The 22798-nt window shown below is 37.9% G+C and overlaps 1 protein-coding gene across 1 annotated transcript in view; it reads right to left on the reverse strand.

The window, feature by feature from the left end:
• Positions 1-22798, reverse strand: part of ADGRL4 (adhesion G protein-coupled receptor L4) — a 76492-nt gene that overhangs the window by 10648 nt on the left and 43046 nt on the right. The window contains exons 4-13 of the mRNA XM_049808966.1: positions 19408-19563; positions 18812-18882; positions 17037-17204; positions 16761-16944; positions 14399-14515; positions 13087-13280; positions 11724-11894; positions 10005-10208; positions 8749-8969; positions 8588-8654 (exon numbers count right to left, since the gene is read on the reverse strand). Of these exons, the coding sequence (XP_049664923.1) occupies positions 8588-8654; positions 8749-8969; positions 10005-10208; positions 11724-11894; positions 13087-13280; positions 14399-14515; positions 16761-16944; positions 17037-17204; positions 18812-18882; positions 19408-19563 (1553 nt within the window). The remainder of the gene's footprint in view (positions 1-8587; positions 8655-8748; positions 8970-10004; positions 10209-11723; positions 11895-13086; positions 13281-14398; positions 14516-16760; positions 16945-17036; positions 17205-18811; positions 18883-19407; positions 19564-22798) is intronic.

The following is a 22798-nucleotide window of genomic DNA, read 5'->3' on the forward strand; positions in this document are numbered from 1 at the left end:
TCAGTCTGAGCACTTTACATTCAAACTTCAAAAACGAAACCCCCAAATCATTCCCTTTTCCTTTCTTAGTCTCTGTCTCAATAATTGATGAAACCATCTATATGCTGATGTCAGATCTCACAAAAAAGAATGAGAAAATTTCTCCTGCTGCTCTCTTAGGCATATACTTGAATTTTTTACATATATCATATTGAATTTGGCTCTTTCAAAAAATGTCTGAAGTTCAGAGCAGCTGTATCTGTATCATTCTTTACAATGACCCTCATTATGAGTGTTTGAATTAATGAGCTTGTGATGGTCTGAATTCTGCCACAGAGAGCAATACATTTCTGTCTTTCTGGCTGTATAGCTAATGGCTGGGTAAAATGACAACATTCAGTGGGTCATCGTTACTTCAGTCAGGGGAGAGCGGAATTAAGCTATTAACAATACAACAGTTTAAGCTTCAAAATGAAAATGTATGCCATATTAATTGCATAAAATTGGACACAAGCTGGCAGTCAAACAGTCTGGGTTTTGCTCCTGACTGATTTATCTCATTATCATGTCCCCAGTGAATATACCTTCTTGAATGCTTTAGGTATACAACAGCAGTCTTATCTGAGAATAGAAAATGTAGCAAAAACATTAACAAACCCCTTTAGTCTATATTTTGGGGAAATATTTTCAATCATACGGGATTAGAATTTTATGATTCTAAGATTTTAATTATTTCACTTATTTTAAAAATTAAAACATAGCTAAATGAGTTTATTTCAAACCCTGTATCAGGAAATACATAATTTTTACATAGGGTTGCTCTTTATATATGAATACTTCAAAGTTGTTCTTTTACATACCTCAGGCTGTAGATTTAGACTCAATTAAATGGTTCCTTTATATTTCTAGAACAATTATAGCAAGCTGTAAATAAGTATATAAATAAATAAATGGGGTTTCTATATTTTTCATCAAACAGCTTCTCAGACTTCTGGATTCAATGCTGTTCCTTATTGGATTGCAAAGCTAAACACATACTGACCTAAATATTTTTCTTTAACCTCAGTTTTGCAGCCAAGGGCAGGAGGGATGAACCAGTAGATTTGTATCTGACCTCAGCCATAAACGTTAGCCCAACTAGATCGAGTGGTAGGACTGGGGTCTGTCCTGGTTGCAGTGTAATTAGTTACTAGATTTACTCCTCTCCTTTTCCAAGAAGATTTTGAGAAGGTCCATTTACTTGGGAGTTGGTAATGACATAAATCAGGCTGTTTAATAAACTGACTCTGGGTGCACCAAAGACTTCGGACCACCTGTTACACCCCTCCCATGGTTTCTTTGCATAAATGCAAACCTGCATTAGGCTGCATCTGGAGCCTTATGCAGGAGCCCTACAGGAGTATTTTTACCTGGCAAAGAGGAGTGAAATAGTTGTATATCATCCTTTAGCACAGCTAGCTTCAGTGAATGGATGAGCTACCAGGAGGGAGGCAGCATCAGGAGCACGACTGAGATGTTGAGTCTGACAACAGGCTATATTTGCCATTTTGGAGATGTCGGTAGTTGGCAGAAAGCTGTCCATGCCTTCTACAGCTTGCCAAATCCTCTGAAGAATTTGGCCCTTTGCTTTTTAGAAATATTCACAATTCTGCTGTGGATGTGTTCACAAAATCCCATGCTGTGGTTTACCATCTTACCCAAAGCCACAAAAAGCTCTTTCAATGACCAAGTGAGATTTCTGAACAGAGTATTCACATGCAATTACTACTGTGAATTTAAATTTGCTTCTCTGAATGCCTGCAAGTGATGAATCAAAGGGACAGTAGAATAGTGGAAGAAAATATGATCTGAGTGAGAAAATATGTAGTGTGGATGTAGTCATTACGTAATTACTAAGAAAGTCCAAAAGGCATCATCAGTCTATGTCAAGCATCTAAAGCCAACCTACGGTGTCTTTTCAATGAACAAATTAGGGTAAGCATATGTGTTTATAGCAATTGTGCTTATAGCAAGGCAATGTAAAGAATCACGAAGAGAATATTAAGCAACTGGGGAAAAAAAAAAAAAAAAGACCAGTTCAGACAGTGTGGCTTTCCTGAAAAAAAAAAAAAAAAAAAATCCACTGAGGCTTAATATACATGGATCCTTTAAAACAGTGGGCACAGTTTATCTCACTAGAAAAGAAGGATGCTTGGGACACTTGGGACGTTAACCTGCACCAAGCTGTGGGACATGTCAGGAAATCTGCACAGCCAGCTGGCTACTGCGGGTGCTCTTCTTGTCCCCTTTGGCACCCACCTGTACTCCCTCACCTGCTGTTTCTGCTTGCTTCACTATTGACGGGAGCAGTCACGCTTGACTCTTCAAGTCTAAGGTCCTTCAGTGAATGTGAGGGGGAACTTCTTCACATGCTTTTTCTTGTAACACTACTAGCTAAGTTGATTAAAAAAAAACCCCAAACCCAAACCAAACAACTTTTATATGGAACATCCCTCAAGGACCTTAGAGCCTTCTGTGTTGAATTTGTTCTTATGTAACAACATAAAAGCAACTAATTTTCATGTTGTAGACTAATGGCCACAGCCTCTTTTTACAAGTCTTTCCAGGGACTTTAGAACAGAGGCTTTAATGACAGAGGGGAGGAAGGAAAAAAACTTGATTTCACATGAAAGCCCTGGTCTTCCTGAGAAACTGCTCCCATTGTGCATGGCAGTATGGAAGCTGTGGCTTGGAGATTAAAGCTGGGCCTGTCCACTGAACAGGGCAAGTACTTTCCGACTCAGTGATTATTTAGCACAACAAGTATTGTTGTTGCCGAACAACACTGAGGTTTGAACTATTCTGTTTCAACCAAAGTTGCATACTTGGTCTTTAATGTCACTACATAATTCATTATCTCCACTGTATCCACAATGGCATAAGAAATGCAATGGACACACCTTTAACTGAAGTCACAGAGGGGCTAATGAAAAGGGGACTATATTCCTTTATAAAGAATAATAAAGCCATTGCTAGTCCCTCTAGGAAATTTATTTCCACTAAAAAGGCAGACTGAGGAACAAGAGTAGATAAAAAAATGTTTAAAACAGCTATTTTCTGAAAAATGAACAGTAAACGATACAGAGTATACTTTTCTCATCTATAAAAAGTATAACTAGGCATTTATCACAAATAACCCTTCGGACAAAAAACCCCTCAGAATTTCCAAAGCACAAATATTCACTAAAAAAATGTGAGATGGTGGTATGGTTTGTTGTGATGGAGGTCAGAAGTCAGACGACTTTTTTGATATTAATCCTTAGAATATCAAGAAACATCAAGAGTAATGAACATGAGCTGCTTCACTGAAGGAGTAATAATGTGAAGAAGCCTGAAGAGGCAGTGTACTTGATTACGCCAGTGTGGTGTGATTGACCTCAGAGGGTATGTTGTTTTTTTTTTCCTTCCCCCCCCCCCCCCCCTTTTTTTTTTTTTTTTTAAGTGGAAGCAATGGACTGTCAGATCATGGTCAATATTGAAGTCTGGGAAAATGTAAAATTTTAAACTCTGAATATTTACTTTTCTACAGGAAAGATGTTCAGTTTGAATGGCCTAGATTAAGTCCATGAAATTTGTGAGTGTATGAGAAAACAGCAGAGTAATGGATTTGCCAGGAAATTCTTCTGCATTGATTGCAGCAGTATTACTAATCCTGAATCAACCTAAATGTACAGAACTGAGCAAGTATTAGAGCTGTCCAATAAGATCTGATGAATGCACTATTCCATTAATTTTACCTTTTTTGTTGAATAAATTATTTGACAAATAATGGTAAAATTCATCAAATAAATTATCTGATGAATATATTTTTTAAGTAATCGACTAGCTCTAATGAATATGCAGGCAGTTCCTTAATGAAAAGCATTACTCTACTGTTAGCCTGCTTTCATCACTCATATGTCACTTTTTTTGTATTTTGCAACTGCAATCTGTATATTTTATTCATTTACCCATTCATTTATACAGGGGAAGTTCAAAACAGTATGGTTAATCAATCACTGCAATTCTTAGAATATATTTGCTTTACAGTTGATTATTCATTACATTTAATACATACAGGAATGCTTAATAAAAAGAACTTGGCTTTTCTGACGACACCTCTCCCAAGAACTATTCTTGGCTTATACGTTCCAAGTCAAGTTTACAAGGATGCTCTGAAAATTGCAGAGTCCATTTATAAGCCATTTTTGTAGTTGCAGACAAAACAATTACCAATTGTTTCAAGAAACTGGAGCTTGAAGCCAAGCCAGACACCTTCAAGGTCCCTGAAAACACACGTTAGAGGAGTAAACCACGGAAGAGCGTACAGGAGCCACCTTCTCACTGAACACTGCTAGGATGTTTGGATAAAAGCCACAGAGAGAATTATTTGGATGATGTTCAATTTTGGAAATGGTCCAACCTCAAAGAGCAAGTCTGTATTTTGTTATTACAGAGGTGATCTCAGCAAATGATACTGAGAGATTTATACTGTTAAACAGCAAATTGCACCTGTTAATGTTACACGTCACACTTCTGAGTGCTGGTTCCTCACAGAGGTGTGCCAATTCATTGCGGCACTGACAGTCGGTACGATAGTCAAGCCCGCATGGCTCTGTCAATACTGCAAAGGTGCAAACCATGTTATCGTGGGTGACTCTGAACTTGCTGCGTGAAGCTCAACCGAATAGATTTAATGGGAGAAGGTTGTGGGAGAGAGGTATATTAGAAGGGTTTCCTATAGCTGCACTTGGAGTAGCAGCGATTCTCTTCCAAGTTTTCCTTTTAATGGCTTGTAGACTTTCATAAGTACAGCGTTAATAGTCTTTGCCCAGCCCTTGCAAACGACGTCATTTCTACTGCCAGTTGGACAGCTAATATATAGCTGTCCCTCACAATAGGTACAAGTGGAGGGACTTATCCTGTGTCCACAGAGTTTAAAAGATGAAGTTTCCAAAAATGTCAGTGATACAGAATAAAGCCCTTACATAGGTCTGCTCCCACTCAACACAGAGCGAGCAGTGAAGCCAAAGGTGGGAAAAGCCATGCAGAAGTCCTCCACAAAGGGAAGGAGTTTGTTATTGGCTGACATTACATGCTCATCAAAACTGCAGCCACATTAGCCTGCAGACAAACGGTTATTTCCATTCTACACACTTCTTATTACAGGGAGATTATTATTGTAAGAGTGTATTACAAAAGAAAAGAAAATGTTCTAGGGATTTTTTTTTTTTTTTCCATTTTCATACCTTTTATCTCTGGAGCTTATATTTGTATTTGCCTCAATCAGGCATGGGTTGTGGTGTGTGTGAATGTTTGTCCCTTAAAGCTTGTGATAAACTCACTTTTCTATTAAAAAGTTTAAATACTTGTTATAAAAAATTTCTCCATACTTGTATGCTTTGATCTAATCTACTGCATAGTTTTAGCTAAAATGGTTGTGGTTCTAAAGATTACAAGTATTAGGAGGAAGAAATAAGTTGTAGAAATTATCTTCAGCTTGCAGCTTGCTTTACAAAGGTTTAAAATGCCCTTTCTTTGCTAACTCCATCTAAAGAGCTTCTGACCCACTCCTTTTCATGTACAGTCGCCAATCTAATAATAATAATAATAATTTTTAGATGGGATCAATAAGGCCATTGCTTTGCACCTAGGAATTCTAATAGAACCTTAGTATTAATAAGCAAACATCTTCAGAAGTAGTTTTTCTGCTTAGGCAATCAGAGGAGAACTTAGTTTGTAGTCCTGATAAACACTTGAGCTCCCTATGCTTCACTATTACTGCAGATTTAAAGTCCAAGGATGTGTTTGAAACAACATTCCCTGAGACAGAAAATCCAATGGTACAGAACCAGTTCTGTTGTTTGTCATTTACATGCTGTCTCAAAAGCATATTACAGGTTAATCCAAACCACAAGTATTCTGGGTCCCCATTCACAGAAACTGAAGGCACCATTTGCGTACATGGGCATTTGTGCTGACAATGAGTTTAATGTTTTTGTGCAAGAATCAGATTTGTAGTGAGCAGATCTCAAGAGATTTGGTATCCAAACTCTCCAGGCTATCTTGGAAAGCCTGCAAACTCAATGCTATTAGTGGACGAAGCCCAGGATTAAAGGTAAGCCTGAAGCTGCCAGATTTTGCAGCTTTCTGTATGAGGGTTTTGGTGCCCTATCTAGTTGTCCCAGAACAAAAATTATATTTCCTTTTCAGAGTAATTAATTAGGATTTTTTTTTTTTTTTTTTTTTTGCTTTAATTAGCTGTGGGCAGAATGGAAATCTTGGAAAGAGATCAGCTTCTGTAATTAAAAGGACTTCCTGAGTGGCACTACTTTAGAGAGGGTTTAATCTTTGTTATGGTGGTGCCCGTGCAGTACGCTCAACAGGAAGACTGGACAATGGAAACAGAATTACCACCACCAAGATGCCTTCCACAGAGCAGACATCCGACACCACCTTCACCTTCTAGAGTCAGTGCCTATTTTCATATTTTCCTTAGACAATAACCTGGATAGAGTGCGAGCAAATTACCTAGCTCCTGCACTCTTTGAAAACACCCCTCCTGCAGTTCAGGCTTCAGTTTGCTATCACCCCATGAAAACAAGCTGTCCAAACGTTCAAAAAAAAAAAAAATCACACAGCAGATGAAGCAGCTTGCTGAAAATGGGTTGCCTTTCCTCCCAGGTCTAGTAGTGCATGATTATGAACAGACAATAATAGAGGTATGCAAATACTGTGAAAACAAGTCGTCACGAAATACTTCGATAACACACAAAAAATAGCAAAACAATCACAGGGTATTTGCTGTCCAGCTACAGCTCCTTTGTGTGACTTCACTTAGGCAAAGGAGTGGGAGAAAAAAAGAAACTGTCTGGCTGCTATCCTCATCCGTAGGAGGACTGCATTGGTGCATAAGGACTTCTATCACCTCCTCTTTTTCTTTTAATTTGCAGGGATTGCTGGAAGATCTGGAGTGCTCTAAGAATGGCTACGGGCCTGAGCCAGCTTGCAGGATTTGCCTCTGTGGCCAGCTAGACTTGTATCAAAGCCACTGCAGACCTGCTCTGCCTCTGTACTGTGTACCAAGATCCCGCGTCAGGCACAGCTCAGCTGGAGCTGAAAACAAGGTTACAGAAGCATAAATTTAGGGCATTTTGTGTATTTTGAGAACGCGGTTTTCCTGTGCTAACAGTGCAATGATACATCACTGCCCATAAATCTTCCCCTGAAGGCAGATGAGGAACAGGAATGACAGCAACAACAAAAAAATCCCAGCCCTGCTGCCTTCTTGGAAGAAGGAGATAAGGTCTGTAGAGGAAATAGGAAATCGCCAACTTAAACCTAAGGACTGTAAGAACGTCTTAGTAAGGGATGGTCTCTCCCCATGATTTTATTTTACCGTAGTAACCTGTCGGCCGTGAGGGCCATCTGACCCCAGAAGCAACGAGCCGAGGGCGGTTATGGTGCCTTGCCTCTCTTGAAGTCTGCTGTCCCCACCAGGAGGGTGAGACGGGGAGGCATCACCCTGCAGTTGCACTGGCAGGTTGCTCCCCGCCTCTCCCCAGTCCGCAGTAGCAATTTGGGGTGGAATTTGACCGGAATTATACTTGATACTTTAATCAGCTTTGAAATGGCTAATGTATTGAATTAAAACTGGTTTACTATCATCTCGTGTGTGTTAGGCACTACCGCTCCTTCTTTTCTACAAAACCTCACATTTATCACCAGATAGCTTCAGAAGCGACAAAGGGTTATAAGTGACTTGACCACAGATGTCACAAGGCCTCACCATTGTACCTCCTCCTCCTGCTAGCTCCAGCTATTGCCAGATCACTGTCAACCCAGTCATACCCCATAATGCTGCATTACAGCTGGAATGGTTTGTTAAACTTTATAGCACTTAGAAAGGCTCCCGAGGCACCAAAAATGTCTTGATTCAGAATTGAACTTATAATACCTGCCAAATTTGCAGGTTTGAAACCACTTCCAATAAGAATTAAAAAGGCCCTCTTCACAGCTGAAATAGGGCTATCAATACTCGACTTGTCTGCCCATGTGAAATTGTGGGTTCTTTTCTCTGACGTCGCAATTTAGTTTAAAATGGCTTTGATGATGACAGGGTACACGCGAGTGATAAAACCGTAAAGATGACAGTCTAATCTCACAAAGATGACCGATCACTGATAAGAGATTAAGTCACACAACATTTGAAAAACCAGATTATCTGTCTGCTAGGATAGTGTCTGTGTACACCTCCTGCTGAGCCATGCTGAGATGCCAACAACATACTTCTTAAAAAGCAGAAATGCTTCACAGAATTTCTCAAACCATTGGGATAAAAGAAAGAAAGTAAGAAAAAAGGCTCTGATCTTATATTGAGCTTTTTTTGTCAAACATCCATTTTTCAGGCTAGTAAAGTATTTAGAAGTACAGCATATAAATAATTTAGAGACACTATAAAAAGATCTAAATTAGCCAATTCTGCCCTATAATTAGCACTCACAGCTATGCTGGCAATGGGTGGGTGATTATTAAACACCTTTTATTATCAGTTTTATGTACTACAATAAAAAATGAAAATTATACTTACAAGAATTATTAGACATGCTGGTCCTATAAAACTCCATATAAAGTTATTCTTTGTGCTGAGCCAACATCTGAAAAGTAAACAGCAGAAAATGCCTTGAAATGTGGCATTGTGACTATTGCATCCTTATGTACAGTGATTTGGACACAGAAACAGCGACTTACACTTCTGTGGTGCCATAGTACTTGTATCCCAGTGCAGCGGAGATTCCAACGACCACAGCTGGACTGACATAGCCAAAGACATAGAAATTCTTGTGCAAGAAACCCTTGTTGTAGATGACTCCCACAACTATAAGGTAGAGGTGAATACCTTCGATGCACATCCACGCAAAAGCAGCTAGAAGGAAATAATGGAGTAATCCAGCAGTAATTGAACAGAAGAGCTAGGAATTCAATCAGAGAAAGCAAGAGTCATAATTTTATTAATACATCTCTGTTAATATAGCAGCATATGCACAGCAACGTAGTAACTCTAAAGTGGTGGTCCAGCAGCCCAGATGTAATGTCTTGACTGACAAGAACTTGGTCTGCACCCACGAGCACACTTGTTCGTTAGTGTTTTCTGTAGCAGCTGGTAAAATAAAGAGACTACATTCAACTTTTAAAATTGGTCCACGTCTTCCCAGAAAAACTGTATAAACAAATTGACAAGGTTGATCCCATAGTTACAGCTGAGTAGTCTATATGCTTTTCTGATCTAGACAAAGTTCATTTTTATGATTTTGATATGATGTAATTAGGCATCACAAGGAATTATTTCCGAAATAACTTTTGTTACTAAAAAGTGTTTGTAAAATGAAATTTCTCAATTGATCAATACTGGAGTGCTGCCTCAGGGATAGCAGCTCGTATTTTTTGAAGTAATTTTGTATCTTATTCAGCTACTTACAGTAGGTGTTTTTTGATAGTTTATGCATAATTTAATTTCCTAAAACTAATCTGAGATGCAAAAATCAACAGCCCAACTTGTATGAAAAGCAACAGGGACAGGTCAAGACCTTACATGTAGAAAGGAAAGGGGTCCTCCAGCCAACAGCACAGTATCTTAAATGCCAGCTTGGGACTGAAGCTCTGGCCTGGTTTTTAGGGAAAATTGTCACCCAGAGAGCCACCAATGTGGCTTCGTACAACATCCAAACAGATGTGAAAAGTGAAAATGCTAAACAGATTGAGACCGCAGTTTTGGTTAAGGTGACAAAGTTTAAATGAAACCCATGGAGCAAAGTCAATATAGACCAGCTCAGATGAAGGCCCTACTTCTTTAAATGATCATTTTATATTTCCTGGTACTAGACTGGGAAGTCAGCATCACTAGAATGTTCATATTGATAGTAGGAAACGCTGGAAATAGATGGAAGATCGTATCCTATACTATATATTTACAACACAAAATCGAGACACAAATGAAAACTACCCACCTTATTACTGTTCATATTAATTCCAATCAGAAAAATAAGTTCCGCCAGGAAAAGGCTGCAGCAGAGGTTTTTGTGAATTGTCGTTCTAGTGCTTTGAATCTCACTGAAGAACCAGAATGTAAAAATGCACATGGAGAGGCAAATCAACGAAATAATTATTCCTAGCTGAGTGATTCTTGTAAGAATGTTATAGTTTGTAACACCCTGGGGGAAAATTATAATATAATATTTAAAAGAATAGCTTTGTACCTTCTCAAGAAAGACCTCATTCTATAATACAATTCTTTTCTTCTTTTCTACAAAATATTAATCAAAACTGTTTGTAGAATTTCACTGCAAATGTACACTTTGGATAATCTAAAAAGTATTGGGTTTTTTGTGAGACAGATATAATTCTAGGGGAAATTAGCAATGAACTGTATATATTCCTGCTTTTGCATTTTCTGATATTTCTTAAGAAAACTTTTTATTAACATCAGTATCTCCTAATATGATTTTAAGAATCAGATCATTTTAGCAAATGACAAATGCACTGGCAGTAGGACATATATTAATATGATATGAACATTTTCTAATATAAAAGGACTTATCACAGCAGTGACTTAGATAAGCAAAATTGAATAACCGTCTTACTGAATTTGCAACATGATCAAAACAAGACTCTGAAATAACAATCACTTCAAACACACGCTATTCCAGATATGTAACATGAACATTCTCCAAAGAAACACAGGCTATTTTAATACTGGATGTGCATATTCTCTGTATAGGAATACAGTTACATTTGCTGCTTGGTATTTGCACAAAGAATCTCTGAAATACATGACTGTGCCTCAGCATAAGGATAGTATTCATCTGACCACAAAATATATCTAAGTACTTTTTTTTCTAAATAAAGGACAAGAGACTATTCTCCTCCCAGCCTTCCTTTTCAAAATAACTATATAAGTACCTGCAAAGGTTTTAAATTTGAACTGAATACTTAGGTTGCTATTTAGCAACCAGGAAACAGCCTCTACCAGCATGAAATTCACCGTGTGAGAGAACTGTCTCAATACAGTATATTCATGCTAATATTCTGCTTGCTGTCAGTTCCAATACCTTATGAGGCTGCCTCCTGAGGCAGGACCTGAGCTCCTGCAGATCCCCACATAGACCCTGGAAATCTATGGGCCTCCTTAAGATAAGAAGGACGTAAATTGAGTGGTCATTCTCACTTTTGTGCTGGTCATAAGTGTCCGTATTTAATAGTCATAACCATCAAATTGGTTATGCTGTTGCAAACTCTCAGGAGAGAATTTAAAGCAGATTTTTAGATGCCAAGGTTAGACAAATGGGTGGCAAAGTTTTGTGAGAGAGAAATTCAGGGCCATATGGTTACTGACCACCAATGAATGCCAGTTAAATCCCATAGCAGCCTTAAAGTGGGATTTAAAATTAAAAGCAATGCACCAAAAATAAGCACAACAGACTGTGTATTTGGAACAAGATACTTTGCTGCATCACTGCTCTGTAATACTGCAGAAAGGACATAAGGAAATTCAAACACATATGGGAGGAATTTTGTTTGCTCTGTGCACAATAAATTGTGTGTTTGCTGAACAAAAACAAGAGACAACCTAAAGGGGGAAAAGTACCTAAGTCGTACTGAAATAAAAACATAAGGAATAAAGACAGGAGAAGGTGTCAGGTAAAACACTAAATTAAAATAGCACTTACAACAGAGCCACCTGAGGACATCAAAACAGCAAAATGAGTCAGATGATTACATTTGCATGAGATATGAGTGGAGTTGGAATGTGTCAGCTCACAGCCTTCTGTAGCCCAGTTGCCATTCATTGTGTCTGCCGAGTAGTTCCAAAACGCACATTTAATATCTTTATCTGCAGTCTGGAACAGAAACAAGATGTTTTACTGACGGCAAAAGGCAGGATATTTCCCATCAAGAGACCTTTCTTACGTTAGCCAGCGCAATTCATTAAAAATTGCTTGTTACCATTGGAAGGTTGGGAAACAAAAAGCACATTCTGCATGGCCTATTCCAAGCAATTAAAACATAGCTGGGGATAGAAGTATTTTATCCACACAGCTAACACCCCACCAAACATGTAGGCTAATCAGATTACTGAATCCTTCTGGCATTTGCAAAGGTGTTGGAATTTTTACCTACTGCAAACATTGTTATATATACACCTGCACCTGCTGAACATGGACTAACCCCAAGGTTACAGCCACATTGCTCGTCCTGCTCATAGTCCCTTCCAAATGAGCAGGTAAAAACTGCGACTTATTCTGTGTATTTTACAAAGTAATCTGGGATAAAGCCAGGGTCATATCACACCTGCTGTATCAGGTGTGAGGACAGCAATGAATAAGACCACTAGTCTTATTTATTACAGTTAGTGCTTACTAACACTAGTCAAAAATAAGGTCCCCCCTGTACTATAGGCTGTATAAATATATGCAAATTTATATAAAGATGATCTCTAGCTCAAATATTAGAAGGCAAGTAACAAATTTAAAAGCTGCATAACCAAGGTTAACACCTTGTCCTACTGCCCACCTCCCTGCAGATTTACTTTCTTGTTATGTTTCTGATAATTCTTTGTGCCATGTAAGGTGATTGTTCACATACAAGTGAAGTCAGCAACATCTGTATATACTGGAAGTAAACCTCCCAGTTTTAAATAAATGTGCTCATATTTCATATTTACATGCTTCTGATAAGCTTTCAGACCCACCCCCCTACCCCCCCACCCCCCCAAAATACAGAATAGTCAAGATCCTGTAATATTCTCTGGTTGAGGCATCTACATTTTATTCATACTACAACCCAGCAAAGATGGCATTGTTGCCCTTGCTTTAGTGCCATAGAAATTTTCAGCTGTATCGTATTTAGTATATTGCACTTAGGCTGTCACATTTAAGATTAATCTTATTAGAGAAATCTATGACAAATTCATATCAGCAAACAACAGAATTACGTCTCAATATATCATACACTACAGGTAGGGTTGCATCACATAAAATGATTATCTATTGTTTTGTTTTATTTGAAGTTGATAATAAAAAAACCCCTTACCTTGGCATACTTTAAGGTAAATGTTATTTTCTCAAGCTCATAGAGCGTAGGTGGATTTGAGCTAATTGCAACAGCTATAACTGATGAGCTTACTGCCTGTCTCTGCTCTGAAGTATCTTTCGAGGAGCGGTTTTTAGGCGATGAAAGCAAAGAACCAATATTGCTATACCGCAGAAAGACAACTGCAACGGTGCCTATCAATCAAACAGACCATGTTTAGTAGTTTGTGGGTTTCTTATAGAAGAACAAAATTGAAGACATCAAGGAAACAATAAACAATAGACATTATTACTGCTATTGCATAAAATATGCAAAACAGATGGAATCTTTGTGGAATACTTATAAAAATGTTTTAGAGACAATGAAATATAGCTTTATTTAAAACAATAGAACTGCCATTAGAAATAAAAATGTGCATTCGCATTGGAAATTCTAATTAGATATATGCATATATATTTTTTCTAGAGTAATGTATGCTTGCTGCTGTTCTGCATTTGGCTACACATGTGGTGTCAGGTCTCATAAACTAAAATGGCTCAGGCTTGAGGTAAATACTGGGCCTCTCTGAAGTACCTGTCTTGCTTTGACTTCCATTACAGTGGAGCCAGGATGGAAGACACATAGGGAAAAAGAAAGCAAAAGGTATTTTAGGATGCAATGCTGATCTGAAAAAATGTCATGATTTTTCTCCTTGGTACCAAGATAAACCATATTTTTAGGTACTGATAGGTGGTGAGATTCAGATTAGCTGGAAGATTAAGATTTAAAAAAATCTTTTCTGTTTGTTAGGTTAGGTGGTTAAATTCCAGAGCTGTTTAAACACATTTATTTATTTTAAGTGATGACAGTACTTGTAAGCCATTTCTGTAGCACTCTGAGTTCCAAGCCAAGATCTGGTCCCTGCTGGTTTTGGTACTGAAGAATCCATGTTCTTGCCCCAGTGAACTACTCTCCAAACAGAGTAAAGATGCACCAATTTGTGGAGGAGGAGCAACACAGAGAGTTAAAGGGCCCAGTTCAAAGTCACACATCAGATCTATAGCTGAGAAAAAGGATGAGGCTCAGGTCTCTGGTACCAATATCCAGTATTAAAACTCACCGGATACTCACTGTGCTACTAGAGATGTTAGAAATATCAGTCCTGAGACAATAAAGGGGTAGGAGAGATGGTGATAAAAATACCTTGACTTCTCTGTAGTTAGCAGGGCTGAAGCTCAGTCTTGGTAAAGTGCATATATAGTTATTTACGAGCGGGAACAAGTCTATCCAAGGTGTTTATTAACCCACCTACTCTCCAACCTTTGTTTCTTACCATTAGGATGAGATTCCTCTCTCTTCTTTGGAGAGATCTTTATGTAATCTCCCCCTGTGTATACATGAGGGTGAATGTGTTTCATGTGGTGTGAATCAAAAGCAAAAACCTTGAGTGCTGCAAAAGAAGAAAAATACTGTACAAATCACAGTTCCATTACAGTCTACCATAATTTACAGTTGGGTTAATAAATGTGCTATTGGATTGCATAATTACTGCGAATTTTAAGAATATATCACTGTGCCAAATATTTCAAGAAAAATTCTATTAATATAGCATGTTTGCTTAAACCTCTATGTTTTGTTATTTTCATGCCTTCATTTTGCTCTCATACTTTTTACTGTTTCCATGAAAAATATAGTCTTTTATTTACCTTGCATTAAATTAGGCACTGGAAAGAACAATGTAGGTTACTTTAGGAAGAGCTATTGCTTTATTAAAAATGCATTTCTGAAAGGAACCACAAATCACAATTATAAAAAGCAAAGCATAAAATTCTCTACTGAATAGTAACATTTGATAAAAGCCAATTTTTGAAGAGTATATATTTTATAGTTATCTATCCACGCTACCAAATGCACATTGCACCATGAAATAATGATGTGTCTTGTCAAAAGCAAACAAACAAGCATCACCCCTCAGGACAAAAACTACATTAGAGGACATTGAGCTCTTTACTTGGTTCATTATAGTGCTGAGTTTCAATCACCCAGGATGGGAACAAAAAAAAGTCAATCAGGCCTTTTTTAAAAAACAAAACAAAACAAAACAACAACAAACAAATCTAAAACTTGACTGATGGAGGAATATCACTAAGCTAGACCATCTGCATTGCTTATAGCACAGCACACAAAAATAATATGAGCTATTCAATAGACCAGCTGTCAGAAAAATGTTTGTCAGTATGTAAGAAATACTTTTCTGTGGCTGAAGTTTTGAAAAGCTTGTAGTTCAAGAATTTGCACCATAAAAAGCAGTGGAGAAAGAGGGGCAATGTTGTAGGTCTTGTCCCAAAATAGATGTGTGGGGCACATACGAGCCCTGTAAACATACTCATGCTCAAAAACAATAACAAAAAATTTTAGTGTTTTGGGCCCATCTGGAAAAGAGCTCATACAGTTTCCCATTTTAGAACAAAAGCAAGCCGAAAAATCATCGACCTTTCAACATGGCAATTCCTCCCCATTCTCTTTATCAGCTTTTTTTGTCACCTTGCTCTGACTGACGTCTACACTGCCACCGGAGGCTGCACCCGAATCTTCTCTTCTCAACCTGCATGGCTTCAGCTCTCTGGCCACGAGAGCCTCTGCTTTCAGCCAAGGTGGCCGGGGGAACAGGGGCTTCACGGCCAGCTCCTGGCTCCACTCTGGATCTGCTGCAGACCCAGAGGTACTTTGCACTAACATAAATCTGCTTCTACGGAGTTTATGTCATGGAACAAATCCCTCCCTAGTTTTTCATCGCTCTTGCTGATTTACGTTCAGAAAGGTGAGGGAAGAACAGGTGGTTTCACCTGCCTTGGGACCAAAGGAGGAATCTTTCTCGTCAAGTCATTTTATAAAATGGCAAACCAGTAAGAGGCACTGAAGGACTGTACTGAATCTGAAATAAGAAGTCAGGTCACATACAGTTTGGGTACGTTCAGAAAAATAAAGATGAAAGAGTGGCCATTGCCAAAGGAATCAGCAATGCTTTATTAGGATTTTCAAAAGTGGCTGGTATAGCCTTACTCTGCTCCCATTGAAGGAACGGTAAAACCATTATTACCACAGGAAAATTGGCAGGAGTTGGTGTGAAGACACCAGCACACAGCGAGAAGGTAGGAGAGCAAAATGGTGCAGCTGAGACTAACCAATTCTCCTCCTCTGAAATTCCTCTTAAAATGAGAGATTTCTCTGAAAATAAAGCCACTCAAGATCAGACTCACTAGGTACAATCCTTATTCCAAGTTCATTTACAATATCTTCACTGAACCAAAAAGAGTAAAAAATCTGTATAGAGCAAATCCAAATTTCATTCCACTAGTGGTTTTTATGGATACAAGATGCATAGGATAATTTTGTGCATGGAAGGTGAATCCAGATTCACTGTGACAGTGTGACTATAATGAGAGATTGAAAGAGAATCTGAAAGGACAACTTCCCACAGCCTCTCGAGTTTTTTCTGGGCTCTGGGCTCAAATGTTCAGTCTTTGAAAATTATGATACCTACACTGAAAGTCAGGTGTTAGTTATGAAACTCATACAAATTAACACCTGTGTGTTTCACATAACACCATTTCTAATCTTCATAATTGTGCTGAAAAGCTCCTCAGTGTAATCCACATCTAAAGTATACCTTAGATTAATTTTCTTTATCTTACCTATGTCACTTGCATTAACATCTAGCTGTGTTGTCTTTTTGAAGTTCTGTGACATGAGAAGCATCGCTTGTTCTGCAGTATGCAGCAGCTTCGTCAGGCTCCGTCTTTGGTTATCTACAGGAAGAGCTTCCCAGACTGCAATTTTGTCTTTTTGTAAAAAATTGTTCACAGTGTTAATCAAAACCTGTAAGTAAAAGAGTATGTTTAAGTGAAAGAGTCATACACTATATGTAAAATAAGAAAAACCTCCACAACTTTAAGGCTTGATCCACTCACGTTAATGGTTGTATTACAAAGTGCTTCACTGTCAGAGTAATGCATGGTACTCAACGATGAGTAAGATAATGCTTCAACATATGAAATCACATCTACAGGTAAAAGCGGTCCCAAAGTATTTTTATTAATTTCTTGCAGCATCTCCAGGGGTGTTTTTAAATGACTAATCTGAAAAATACAAGAACTCGCATCTTAATGAAACAAGTAAAGTCACATTTCTGCAAGTGAAAGTAAACCCAGTGCAAATGACTGATTTCTGTGAATTAACATACTGGCTTTTAAGATGCTTGTGCATAAGAAGAGGTGCTATTTAAATCAACAGGTTGACCTATAAAGTAATGGTGTTATATATGTGTGGTATAACCCTAACAAGCAACTATGTTTAAAAAAAAAGTCATATGGTTACTCCGTTGATTCTTTTCTATGAAATTTTAGCTGAAGAGGTGGGAGCAGATGGGCAGTATTTGTACATTTTGTGGTTGGTTTTCTTCAAATGCAGATTATAAAGCACATAGTTTAGTGAAACTGTACTGCCTATTTCACCTTCACTGCTTCAGTTTATGAACTGCTAAATGCACCTACGTAAACCAGTTTAAAAAGCAATAGACTAGAGAGGGTGAGATGGAGATTAAGATTGCAAGTTTCAGTCTCATGGCTGAACAAGAGAAGAATTCTTACTTTACAATACTGAAATCTAGTGAGATTTTATCCATCAAGGAAACCCCAACACCTGATTTTGTAAGATCCATAGTCTGTACTGCTGAACAACTTTTATGGGACTTGCTTCATCTTTGACTGCAGCTGAACAGAACTAGAACACAGGCTAAAAACTAGGTTAAAATCTGACGTGCTGGTATTTACAGAAAATTGAAGTATTTTGACTTATTACTTTGATTTAAGTTTAGTTTGACTACGTATTTTACAAAAAAAATCTCACTCTAAGATTCTGCTGTGGCATTTACCATGTCTTTGCACATAAATGTGGTAAGCATGTATTATATTTAATATAATGTATTACATTGCAGGTTAACATAGAAAGCATGTTAATACAATGTATATCTTATGCTAGGTTAATAAAAACCTTTAAATTAATATCTTTCTGAATCTTGTAACTGGCAAACTGCTTAATATAAAATGCAAACATATACAATTGGTTTTAATTTATTTATGCTTATGTTTCATTTATCCTTTTAAATTAGACAATACTATAGCTGCAGACTAATGAACAGTGAATTCATTAATATTTTTTTAATTTGCTTCAGGAATCTCTGCTTGAGTCCAGAGATTTTGAGTCTATAAATTCTGTAGCAGTTGGCATACTATGCTTTGAGGAACAAATATACTAGTATACCAGGATGTTATTGCTCCAATTTCTACTTTGTCACTTGTTGACATTACTTTTGTAAGCTATCTTGCTGCCTTTCACTCTGAACAAGCAAACAGTTGCACATCAGTAAATGCAGCAGTGTGTAACTTCAGAAATTACAGAAACAGTTGAGTGATTACGACACTTCTGAATTTTTCATGCATCGTGACTCACTTCGCTGGAAACAGAACACACAGATTCCCAGCAAGTTATTATCATGATTTGAACATACAACCCAGTTCAAATAATTTGAAATTATTAAAAAGACTTCTGTAAACATGCTTAAGTTCAATTGTGTGCTTTAAGCATTTGTTAAAAGCTCCTTAAGAACTATTATATTTGAAATAACAGTTTCAAACAGAAACAATTAAAGGATTTGGAAATTAATCTATAAACCAATGCTACTTACTCCAGCTAAAGTTCTATTAATATGTTCAGTTATACAGTCTTTGTATAATGCACACTTGGCCTTCGGATTTTCTGTAGAAATTAAAAAGAAACTAATTATATATTGCAGTTTATTCAATATTCAGTATATACTCATTGTAAGAGCTCTTGTCTAAGTAATTCCCCAAACCACCAGCATTCTGAATGTGTGCATACAGGATGCAGCACTGCCTTCTCAAGCTTCAGCTACTAAGACTTTATCTTGGCCAAAGTTACAGCGCTGGATTGGACTCTGAGCTTCTATTTTACTCAGGTAGAAGGTTTGGCCCCTTTCCTTGGGACTTCCACTGGTGAAGTTAAGAGACAGCTTAAATTTACAGAGAGGAGTACAGATCTGACAACTATGAGGAGGCAACCATCATTTCAAATGGATTTCATCACACTGTTTAGCAAAAATACATTTACGAAATGATACTATTCTCAGGAAATGTAGATGCCACTGCCTAGCCTCTTTTTCATGTCTTGCTGATTAATCTAACTGAAGATAAAGAGGCACTGGTGGGTTTCTCAGAAGATGTAGCTCTATAATAACACATAAACCTTTATAATATCATGTACCTTGGCAGGAAGTGCCATCATTTGGCTTAAACTGCAATTTTCCTGTGGATGGTTGATAACCTTCCTTACAGGAGCAGTTAAACCCTCCATCCACGTTTTCACATTTTGCATGATCTCCACAGGCAACAGTTCCTTCATTGCTGCACTCATCTACATCTGCAAATATCGTGAGAAATTGAATTTTTTATTAAGTATTTACAGACTAACACCTTGCTGCTTTGTTGATAATAGCCCTGCACACTGCAAGCAGTTTCATAATAAAATTTCATGGAATAAAAAAAAGGCAAAAGCTAAAAAGGCAAACTTAATGGCAAAACACCTGCCAATTATAATACTTCGGGATTAGAAGGATAAGTCATAATTGATCATATTTTTATACCACCACCTTTATTACTATGTAATACTGCATCATTCATGTTTTAAAACCATGACTGTAAATATTAATTCTATCATAACAAAATGCTCGGCATGATGCAAATCATCTGAAATCCATTTTCCAGAGATTAGACTAAATAGATTTTCTCAGCCTTATGATTCAGTTAGAAAAGAGAAAGAAAACTGCAGCCTTTTCTTTTAAGTCACAGCTTTAAAAAGATGCTACAAAAGATCACTCTATCCATCTCGTTAATCTAAGATTTAAACTGTGTGCCCTTTAAAGTGCTTGGCATGTCTTTTTTTTTAATCCACATTTAAATTATATTTGCCTAAAATGGCTTTTGTGCATCTAAATAATTTGCCATTAGGCAGACAGGTTCAGTAACTGGGTGGGGCACAGTCCAAGAGTAAAACCGATGAATTCCGGTAAGGGAACCCATAAATTGATCAATTTAGGAGACCTGGGTACTAACTTTCTGGCTGGAGTAGGGATTATTTTGCATTATTTGGTTGGCTGATCAAATAACTCAAAGGAGAAAGTAAACTGGGAACAATACTAAATAATTCTGAAGAATGAAGTAATGGACTGTGAAGTGGTGTGCTGGAAAGGAGAAAAAAATGAACAGCTTTGGGACAGGTATATCTGACAAAAAAGAGTTGAAAAATGAAGAAGCGATATGTGAGCAATTTTAAAGGAACAGCCTGAGAACTGAACTGAAGGAAAGTAAAGGTAAAGCGGGCGGGGAGCTGATGAACCAGAGAGGAAGACAACCTAAGTTAAGAACTGGCATGACACTGAATTTGGGAAAGAAATTGGTGAAAAAGGGGAACCGATTAACTGATTAGTGGAGGAGAATAGCTACCTGGGTTGATAGGAGACCTTTGTGCACCCAGATGGGTGTTAAGAACAGACAGACAGAAAGCAGATATAGGGGGCTGGAAACGCACTCTTAGCATCTAGGAACTATTTTTGCACTCTTATTTTGATACAAGATTGTTGGTGGTTTTCAAAAAGGAGTAGAACAAAAATGAGCAATAACGTATGTGAAATAAGGTTGCTAGAGAAACGGAAATTGTGGAAAACTGGAAAAATGTACTGCCCGTCTGTGGATATATCTAGGGAATGCAGAAAGATGTCTGAAGGATACTTGGGGGCCATCTGCTTATTTGGACAGCATTATTGGTAACTTCGTAGAACATTTTTTTCTAATGGCAAGAGAGCCTCCATAAATAATTAGATGAATGCTTTTTTTTTTTTTTTTTTTTTTTTTTTTTTTTATACAAGGCAACTGTAAAATGCATTTAAACATTAAATGGAGTATGCCAGCAGTTTCTGCATTCACAAAATTTTTGCTGCTTTGTGCTTAATTCCCCAGCTCCCTTTCTTCTGCTTGTAATCCTAGAGGTCTTCCTGGGGTTCAAGGAGATGGTTGAGGTCCCACCTCACTTTCATATCCCTATTTTCCTCACTGAGCAGTGGCTCCGATTTGTACCTGAAATGCTGTGGTTTAAGCCTGAGGTTCAGAAGCTCCCACCGAAAAGCCATCCAGACTCTCGCATGGCACAGACGGGGAGGGCAGGGGAGGCTACAGGCGCATTTGCCCTCCCCAGCACAACCACCTCTGCTCTTCAGGGAGAGCTGCCAAGGAGGCTGCGTGTTTGAATGGGTTGGCACAAGCACTGAAGTTTAAAGTGTGAGGTTAAATTATAATTACCTGCATTAGGGCAATAGTTTGTTTCCATATTTAATGCCCCAAACTGCAAATGTTTCTCTTTCATGAGCCAAGTTTTGCATTATCCATATTTGTCTGGTTTCTGTGACCTCAGTATTCGTACTCATGGAGCTAATATACTCATGGAGTTATACATCAGTGAATCTGGCACAAGTGAAGAAAAGCGGGGGGAAAGCGTGATATAGTGCTACACACAGGCTACCTCATAATTAAATGCTGTCATTTAAAGACATAAGGCTAAAGTTCTTACTCTTGGCATTTAAATAACCTCTCACATCAGTAAATTATGAAGCTCTTTCTGAAACAAGTGGGTGCCTGTCAGTGCCCTGTTGTGTGACTCTGTGTAAGACAGGCAAACTTTGAATGAATTGAAGCGGCAAGGGTGAAAACCATGACAATACCCGTTTGTACAGCAAGAACACACATCAGCCTTATACTAAAGATTTCTTTGGCCTTGTCAGCTACACGGAGGAGGACGTGTACATCTTAACAAGATATTCAGCACGTAATGCGGTGCTAAAACACCAGCAAATGACAACGAGCTTTGTTAAAGCTTACAATGACGTAGAAATAAATAAATATTTGAATACTTTCTAGACTACCATTGCTAAGTATCAGGTTTCCATGTGATTTACTGATCAAATATTTCAAAATTATTATGATATTTTGCTTTCATGAACCTTTAGTTTGGTAAGTCATTTATTTGTCATTATTGGGCAGTCACACAAATTACCCTTCCTTTTGTAATTATGTCAGATATTAAGTGTAATGGAGATTTTAATGAGAAGTCAGGAATATCCAAAACAACAGCAGAAACTCAAGCATCAAGGCACATCTCTGGCAACAGGATGGCTATTTAAAGCCTGATAGAGACACCCTGTCGAGTATATGCAAATAGACTTTCTGCAGTTGAGTTGTCCATATGGAATGAATCCTTATCACGCCTATCTAATTTACAGTTTCCTGGAGGAAAAAAATCTCCTGGATAACAAAATTAAAAGGCAATATGCCTGATCTTGCAAGGTACTAATCGGCTTCGTATCCCTTTTAAATCAATGACATTGTCAGGGGCAGCCAACAATTTGTGACAGTTGCAAGAATGCTGCTTTTAAGTTCCTGCTTTGAAATACTGTGTACAGTAGCTGCAGGTTTTTGTTTCTTTATGTTTTGTAGTTAACCGAATATGCAATTGTTGGACCACACACGGACAACAGCTTGTCAGTGCTTTCACCAGTCCAATTTTACTGGAGCTTTGGGGTGAGGATCTCAAACCATCCTCCTTG

This window comes from Accipiter gentilis, chromosome 8 (genome assembly GCF_929443795.1).
Source record: "Accipiter gentilis chromosome 8, bAccGen1.1, whole genome shotgun sequence".
NCBI classification, from domain to species: domain Eukaryota; kingdom Metazoa; phylum Chordata; class Aves; order Accipitriformes; family Accipitridae; genus Astur; species Astur gentilis.